Raw genomic sequence first — 9,416 nt, 5'->3', positions numbered from 1 at the left:
GAGCCGGGCGGCAGCATTGGAGGCAGCGGCGCCCGCCGTCTCCGTCATACCGAGGCGGATCGCGGCGGTACCGACGCTGCTCTTGGTGACCTCGAGCGCAGCCATGTAGAGAGCTCGGGCAGGGATAGTGCCCGTGAGGGAGGTGGCGAATCCACGGTAGAAGCCGCGGGGTCCTTCATGGCGGAGGATAGATGCTACAGTGGGGAAGCAGGAAAGGGGTTTGTGAGAGACTTGGAGCCGCGTCTTGAGGACGACGGCAGGGTATAGCGCGGCTGAAACGCCGGAGAAGAGGGCGGCGCCTAGAAAGAAGAATCTCGACTTGTCGAGCATCTCCCAGTCAATTTCTGCAGGAAGATGGATCTCCACCGGTGACTGATCCTCCTCCTCCGCCGCCGCTGCCGCTGCAGTAGCTGCAGCCGTCACGTTCATCTTGTTAGTCTCCACCTCTCTATCTTCAACTATATCTCCGGCCTACCCTTCATCTCTACGGAAGTTGCAGAATCGTAAACATAACCTTAAAGCTAATTCTCAGCTCTCTATGTACATCTAGCACTGACCCGAATGTAATCGATCCAGAGATTTGGGAGTTGAGGAACTAATCTTAGGAGTGCTCACTGGGGATGCGGCGTCTCTCTAGATGAGTATCTTATTCCGATGTGCTTCCCGGCGGCGGCCGTGGAAAACATCTCAGCTGTAGACTCCCAGCAGGGAGGCGACCCAGATCTAGGGTTAGTGCTGGCGGCGGGGAAAAGAAAGATTGAAGCAGTTGGGCGAACTATAAGAAGAGCAGCGGGGACAAAGAAGAGAGAAAGATTTGCAGGTGTTGAGAAATGAGGGCTCAGATATAAATATTTTAAAATTGGGGAGCTTTGTGCATATTGGGCATAATTGGTCCTCACAGCGTCATCCAGTTTCAGCAGTGATTCACAGGTGTCGGTTAACTGTTGAAAAGTGGAGATGGAGCGTTGTGCTTAGCGTGCGAGAATCGCAGGTATTAGCTGCGTGGCATCTCGCCCTATCCGCAGGCCTTTCGTACAACGTACCGGCGTTTCCCGGTCTAAGGGAAGTGTAAGTGGACCGGCCTAAAACATGCAACTTCTTTTTGAGTTAATATAGCTTATAAATATTCGAACCATTATTTTCATGATTATAAATTTAATTTTGCGTAAAATTGTAGTTAAATCTTGACACTCATAAATTCAGCGCGCACATATATTAATAGAATAAGCTAGTATAAATCATAAGGAAATTCAACGGACCTAGGGTTAGAAAAATATGATTAAAGAGGACCCATTAGCATGAGATCAAATGACCAACTCATTTGACCAGGTAAATCCCCTTGAACCAGGGCTAAAGACCGACCTTGTGTTGGCCACCCGAACCAAGGACTAAGGTTAATCAAGCTAAGCAAATATATTGGTTTGCCTATTGCCGCAACCCCACTCAAGGGAAGAACATCTCACTGACGCCATTTAGATTCCTTATCACCAACCAAGAATTGACAATAACATAATTCATGAACATCTCGAAGGATCTAATCATCAAGGAATGAGCTACCTATCCGATTACGGTGGTTCACCCATTGCCTGATAGTCTAGTCTTATTCTATCAATAGAAGTTTCTTATCCAAGAATTAATGTTTGATGACAATATTAGAATAGCTAGCTGGAAGCCAAGCTGATCGAACTGAATTCTTGCCGATTTGAAGACTATCAAAGGCCGGCAGACAACTCCGATTTGACAAATTCGGACGAGCAGGTTTTGTCGAATCAAGGCCTACATATTCCAGTCGTGCTAGACGTTAGTCGAGTCGTAGACATATATATGTAAATACCTATAATATCATGTAATGCCCTATTAAAGCATGAGTAAATATGTAATTTCACATATTGTACTCCATCGTCTGTAAATATGAAATCATTTTATGAAAAAGAGCTAATCAACAATTCTGATAACTGTGCATCTCTCTCTCTCTCTCTCTCTCATCTTACACTATATTCATTGGGTGTGATTCATATACAGATTAGAATTGAACATCCCAAAAGGTGTGGTGAGCATGAATCATATTATATACAATATGAGTAGTACATGGAGAAGAAAACCACAACATAGATACCGACAATATGAAATACACTAGAGGTTTGTGGAACAACAAACATAGGAGTTAGAAGACTAGATGATGGACACCCTTCAAGAGGCATTGGCTTGGGGAAGGGAACATAATCCTCGAGTGTCCAATGACGAAAGCACATCATTGATTGTGGAAAGTGAAGGATATTCCATCACTTCAATAGTGTTGGGTCAATGTCAGACAGCGGTTCAAGCACACTGAGATGCCTTGCCAACCAAATAATGCATTCTCTTGGCATAATTTTTTTTGTTGAGCCCCTAAAAATTTTCAAAATCTCTGCACTTGAATCTTACAAGGGTTGGACTGATCCGACCAACCACATAGCTTCCTTCAAGTTGATCGTGTGTTGTTAATGACCATAAACGCTCTGAAGTGCCACCTCTTCTTCATTGCACAGAGGGAGTCGACCCTCAGGTGGTTCAATAAATTGCCACCAGGGGTGATCACCTCATTTGTCAACTTCAAAAGAATGTTTCTGGTGCATTTCACAATTGCCTAAAAGCCCTAAATGAGCTCATAAATATTTCTGCAAATAAGGTAAGGGTGGAATGAGAGCCCCCACTCATCTATTCTCAGTTTCAGAAGGAGATGTTTGAAGTGGTAGATTTGAAACCTTTCATGGAGCAGGACCCCCTTACTCAAAGGCTAAAGGAAGGTTTGTTTCAATATGCTTTGGGTTTGTAATGACCAAAGACCTTAGTTAAGTTGTTGAACATGGCTAACAACCACATATCAATCAATGAGTACAACTCTACACTCACTTCTATCAGAGCAGAGTCTTTCACCCATCGTTCGCAAAAGAGATCCTCCAAGGACAATAGGTTCTGAGCAAGGGATGATTCATGTTCTTCCGTTCACCTGTGCCATGAAGTCCATCGACCGCCTGTAGACCACAGGGGAGTCGACAAACCCTGTAAACATGGGAATCAAAGCCAATATCTTGACCAATGATCAATTCAGTACAATGTGCCCCTACCTCATCATGAGGAGCTCAAGATAACTCCATTGAGGTTATAAATGACTAAAATATTAGAGGACACTTAGAACAAGAAGTACTTCAATAAAGTTCCCTCCATGAAGAGCAAAGCTTACCTCTAAGACCCAAAGAAATATTGCACATACCATCAGGATCACGACCACAACACAAAAAATTGCAACACCTCTATAGCATTATCAAGGAATTTATCAGGGCTAGCAAACTAAAGAAGTTTTGGCATTGGGAGCAATTACCCAGCAATAGGGGAAAACACCGATAAAGAAGATTTCAAATAAGCCAGTTTGAGTGCATGCAATTCACATCACTGATGCAGTCTCAGCCATCTTCGGAGGAGATGTAGAATCTTTCCACCTAGTCAGCCTTAAGAGAATTTGGTTGGGAGAATTTTATGCAACCGCATTAGCCCCAAAATACATCTCACAACCCCTTGCTGATTTCACCGATGAGGATTTTTTCCCCAAGAGTAATATAAACTATCAGATTATTAACATCCTTATTGACACAATGATACAACTAAAATATATAGTATTTATGTATATATTTTATACCTATTTTTTAGGATATTATGCTTTTAATGAAAGGTATTTGTGTTTTTCTTTCAGGTACAATCAAAGGTACAATCAAATCTTCTTTCAGGTACAATCAAATCGATGAAAAATGGTGAAAGGAGTGAAAAAGGATCAAATTTGATGCAAAAATTAAGAAAGTGTGCAAAAGAACTGTGGCGCCTAAACACCCAGAACTGGCACTTAAGCGCGTGCCACATACCTCGCGCTTAAGCACCAGAGGTAGTTACTTGATGATTCAATGAATTTGCACGAATTTTTGAAGAGATGTTTGAAGCAAATTTTGGTGAAAATGTGGGAAATGGTTAATGGACGTGAAAATGCATTAAATTGGCTTTTGAAAGGACGCAACTCCTGGAACATTCATTGAATATGGACACATTTTGAAGAGCCACCAAAGCACCTTTTGGAAAATTATAAAAGAAGACTTAGATTGGATTGAAGAACTCTCTCATACATTTGCCCCAGCGTCATAGAGAGACTCTTACACGCCCCCCATAGCTACGCCACCGACACCTCTCTCATAGATTATTTAGGATACTTATAGAGAAGAAGAGATGAGTTGTAGTGTGTTAGTAGAGAGTATTGTATGAGAAAGGAAGAGAAGAGATTCAAAGAAACTTCAAGAGTTTGAGGAAGTGGATTTGAGATAAATTTTTATCTTTAAAATTACATTTGATTTAATTTAGACTTCTCGTTTGTTTACATGAATTCTACTTTCAAACTTAAGTGTAATTGTGTTTTTTCCATGAATTTTAAGTAGTTTTCTTTACCTTTTTTCCTTAATATGATAAGTGATCTTTTTTCCTTAATTTACCTTTTTTCCTTAATATGATAAGTGATTAAGTATTGGATGGAAGTTGTGTAAAGTATTAATCTTTAATGTTGGAATAAGTTGTGATGATTTTTAACCTTATATTTCATTTACTTTTGGATTTGGCCAATTAAGATGTTAATGTTTGTTGTCAGAGCATGTAAGATCCATGATGATATTTTCACAATCAACTAATGGTAAGAATCACATAAGATTGTATGGATGAGAATGTAATTCATATGGTTGAGTGCAAATAAATAGGGAAATAAACTTTGAAAAGTGTAGAATTAGAAAACTTTTTTTAGAGTGACAGGCTAAAGCTCACAATTTGAAACTCTATGTGGTTATAGGATCCTGGCTGCCACTCCAGAGCTCTCACTTTTCCCTCTCCTGAGGGCTAACAATCTTGCTTTAGTTTCCAAGCAACTAAACCAAATTGGGGATTTTAATCTGTCACCTTAAAATCTCCAATTTTGCGTCCATCAAAGTATATTTCCCTTTTAATTTGCACACAATCCTATGGACTACATTATCACCCATAAAATTGAATGTGACGCTTACCTTGTTGCAGAAAGCATAGCCCTTTCAGATCTTATGTTTCTTAATAAATTTTAACTTTTTAATTTGTCAGATAAAAAGTAAATTAAGATGTAAGTAAAGTAAATAAATAAAGTAAATAAATATCAGAGTTTGAATCATCACAATTTATTGACATTTAAAACCTTATATAACAAAATTAATTCTTCACAAAGGCATATCTCATTGTAGGGACAAAGATAAAGAAGTCAACTCAGAATTCATGATATATATAAGTTTACAAAACAAAGAAAGTAAAGAACACAACTTATCTAAAACTCCTTCTCAAACAAATCCCTTGAAGTTCCCTTCAATCACTTTCTCTTTTTACAATCACACTCAATTCTCTCTTAGAAATGTAATGAAGAAGAAATCTCTTACCTTCCCTTTCCTCTTACAGCTCTAGAAGAAAATTGTCTCTTCTCCTAAGACTTCTCTCTCTCATGCCAACTCTCTCTTCAAACCTTTCGCCCCCCCTTTCTTCTCTAGATACTTCTCTTTTTAATTAGGGACAACCTTCATTTCAAAGAGAGTTCAAAATTCCCTCTATTTTCCCAAAAGGCACACCTCTTGACACCAAGAGACAAGCCCTTTCATTCAATAGCATTTTCAAAGTGTCTAGATGCATTGAATCACTCCATAAAGTGTTTGAATAGATTGGAGCCTTTAAAACTGCTAAAAAAAGTCATTAATCGTCTTACTCCATCTTATTTCGTCTCTGGCGCCAGCCTACTGAAGTCTACGCTGTTCTGGATTTTGGCTTCTCTGGTGCTAATTCTGGTGCTTCTGGTGTCGCTTCTCTGTAAAATGACTCATCTGGCGCCAATTCTCTGGAAAATGACACCTCTGGCACCAGGGATGTTGAAAAGCTCTGTTTTGACTCCAAATTTCTTCTTTTTTGCTTCAATTGCATAAAATTGATATACCTGCAACGAAACATGAAAATAATATTCTTTAAAATGCAATATCATCAATTTAAGCATAAAATGAATACATAAAATTACACATTATTTTAGTGTATCAATAGGAAGGGAGCTGAAAATCAAATTGCTGATCATCTGTCCAGGCTTGAATTAGAAAAATCACTATGTTTTCGTCATCCTCGGCTCCATCGTGGAAGCCTTGACCACCTTGTCAATCTGGCCCTTGGACTCCTCGACATTTGAAGTAGCTTATAGCTCTTGTGACATCCGTTTATACTTGTGAGGATTCAAAACCTTGTTGAATAGGTCCTCACGAGTGTACTGGACAACAAAAAGGCTCTTCCTTTTGATAAAAGATGCAAAATCCTGCATCTTAATAGGGAACTTATGTCTCTTGTATGACTCCCTGGATGGGTGAGTAACAATTCCCCATTCTTTCACTGATGCCAGAAAGACGTGATGCTTCCAATTATGCACTTTCTTCTCCAAGTCGATCAATCAATCTTCCTGTTTGAAGTAAAGTTGACAAAGCCATCAGGATTGACCCTGAAGGAAAACACATGGAAAAATAGCTCCCGTGACCAAGGTATCTCCATTCAACGATAATAAATGTCTAAGGACATCATTGTTGCTATTCAATTTGCATTCAATTGAGTCAGAATGATATCATGTTGGGCCCGAAGCTCACAATAGAAAGGAAGTTGAATCCCCTAAATGAATTGATCACAATACAACACAAGTCATCCAATCATTTGGCCTCGGAACCTCCAATACTTTGCCGTCCTCTTAAACATACCACCTCCACATCCTTGAATCCTTGTTGGACGATAGAGCATAGCACTCCAAAGCTCGCACTTTTTCAAACTTCTTAGGCAAATATTTAGAAGTCATGGGATGCAGTAAAAGGGAGAGAGAATGAGAAGAAATAACTAAAGGATTTAAAGAAAAAGAATGAGGTCACGGAAGTCCCCCGAACCTTATATTATATAGGACTTGAAACAGAAGATGAAAAGCTGTGGATTGTACCATAGGAATGCAAGCGCCATATCACATCAAAAATAAATAAATAAATAAATAAATAAAAATTAAATATTCAAGTTAAATGAATGGCTCTCAAATCAAATAACAAAATTTATATTCATTCAGATAAAAAGAATTTTACAGCCAGCACATCGGCTACCTGAGGACAACTAACCCACGCCTCAATAACCCTTTGTACATGACTCAATCACCTAACTTAAACATATCAACATCGACACCCTTGGCCTGAAACTTAAAGACCGAACAATCCTCATAAACATTTGTCAGATCCGTACGCAAGCGCACGGCCTCCATATGAAGGATCCCAGATTCAGTACGATGATCCGCAATGTCAACTTTGAGCATGAAGATCTCCATCAATAGCTTCTTAAAAAGAGCATTCAACTGCGCTTTCAACTCATTTATATTTGGCCTCCCATTGAGCCTCAGAGTCATTTCGAGCTTCAACTTCACAAGCAAAGAAAGCTGATGCCTTATCCATGTGGTGAACCACACAATCGGTCGGCTCTCTTTTTACGACCGTCGATTGCTTCCCTGCAGCCTTCTGAGGAGTTGACGTCTGACCCAAAACAACCTTCGGTAAGTCAAAAATAGAAATCTGGTCAGCTGCACGCGAAAAGAAAAGTCAAGGAAGACTGAATAGTTGTCTTCATTGATAAAATAAAAATCATACTCCTACTAAGGAGTTGATCCACCTTAGACCAAAGCAAGGAGGAGGAACTCTCACTACGCATGGGTGGAGCATCCATAGCCCTGTTCTCTTCAATACGAGGGCGACCAGCCATGACCTTTTCCTTAGGCATCGCATCCTTGGGAGCCCGTTGAACATCCCCTTTTATTCCCTTTGCGTGGGACGACTGATGCCTCAACAAGAGTAGCGGCTGAGCCTTTCCCAAATTTCTAGCGCGCCAAAGGAACATCATCTGGTGAATCACCCTCATCATCACTGCCACATAAGGGCCCCTTCTTGAAAGCCAGCTATTTTATTCTTCTCTTCTTGGTAGATTGGTCGCCCTCAATGCATTTTCCTTGTTCCGCGATCGAATCGACATCAGTATGATACCTCTAAGCAGGAGGTGCGAAGGAAGAATCTTATTGACAGGTAACCTAAAGGCCTTCATCAAGATGTTGTACGATGGTCCCCCAAAATTGGCACTTCTTACTGCTCGTCATCAGAGCACTCACAATGAGAAACAATCAAAAGTCTAAACCAAGAAGAAATACTGAAACCTTATTTATTAAGTGGTAGTGCACATAAATCATGGGAATATAATTATAAAACGTTGATTTCAAGAATTAAAGTTATAGTATTTATTTTTTGTTTTTTGTTTTTGTCACAGCTATCACTTAAAAAAATAATAAAGTTGAGAAACTAGATGTCTGTGACGAAATTATGGAAGCACGTATCTCAATGTAAAGCTGAGTTACACGACAAACAAAGTGGGTCCCTGGTTAGGATGTGACTGAACCAGTCAACGAACTAAATCGAACAATTAAGAAAATTAATGCCAAAGCTACGAGATTGTTACAAAGCCCTATCAATCATTCACCTAGTCAGCCAGCTGACCAACAACGATGTCGAACGAAAGGAACCCACATGGTGAGCCGAACGAAAGACAACTATCAACTGGTGAATAAGACGAACGAACCAGAACTTGAGAAGAAGCCATGGGCATACCCAACCGAAGAACTTTCATACCATATTCACATGATTCGGCCTATCACCGTCGAGCAAACAAGTATGGGTCGATGAATAAGAATTGTATCACCATCAATCAACAATTATCATTTATCAGCATGATTAAATATACTGTGTAAATGACCTTGATACCCTCATGTTCCTTCACGCAGGACAGAAGTCTAAAGGTAATTATGTACTCAAAGTATCTCCTATAGTTATAAATAGGAGGTCATTCTATAAGAAAAAGACTCTAGACATTGGTTCTCTAGAGTTCATTCTCTTCTCTCTCACTTGTTCTACGTGCTTCATCCTTTGAGTGTGATTCTCGAACACATTTGGGTTCAACACGGAAGTAATTATCCCTAATAAAAACAATATAAGCTATCATTCTTGTTGACTTAAGCAAGAATCAATCATGAACTCCACCTTACTAATAGAAAATCATTTCTGCATGTCAATTTCCTACCAAACAAAGTAGCTTTTGAGTGAAAAAAGAAAACATCAGGATAATAATATATAAAAATAAGAAAAAATCTTCTCAAAATAAATAACATTTTATTATAAATTATAAATTATTTAAACAAAAAATCAAGACAGCACAGGACTTTTTTTTCCTATAAAAAATTAAATATCTAATAATTTATCCTAATTTAATTTTAAATAAATTATATATGTATATATATATAT

General features: G+C 39.1%; 1 protein-coding gene across 1 annotated transcript in view; it reads right to left on the bottom strand.

The window, feature by feature from the left end:
• LOC110028543 (solute carrier family 25 member 44-like) overlaps window positions 1–819 on the bottom strand; it is a 1,708-nt gene extending 889 nt beyond the window's left edge. The window contains exon 1 of the mRNA XM_020730442.1: window positions 1–819. This exon is cut by the window's left edge and continues 889 nt beyond it. Within this exon, the coding sequence (XP_020586101.1) occupies window positions 1–429 (429 nt within the window). The 5' untranslated portion in view covers window positions 430–819.
• Window positions 820–9,416: the final 8,597 nt, after the last annotated feature.

Source organism: Phalaenopsis equestris, unplaced genomic scaffold, assembly GCF_001263595.1.
Source record: "Phalaenopsis equestris unplaced genomic scaffold, ASM126359v1 Scaffold000513, whole genome shotgun sequence".
In the NCBI taxonomy this organism is placed as follows: domain Eukaryota; kingdom Viridiplantae; phylum Streptophyta; class Magnoliopsida; order Asparagales; family Orchidaceae; genus Phalaenopsis; species Phalaenopsis equestris.
Note: the sequence above shows the minus strand (reverse complement) of the source record. Positions and strands in the feature narration are given on the sequence as shown.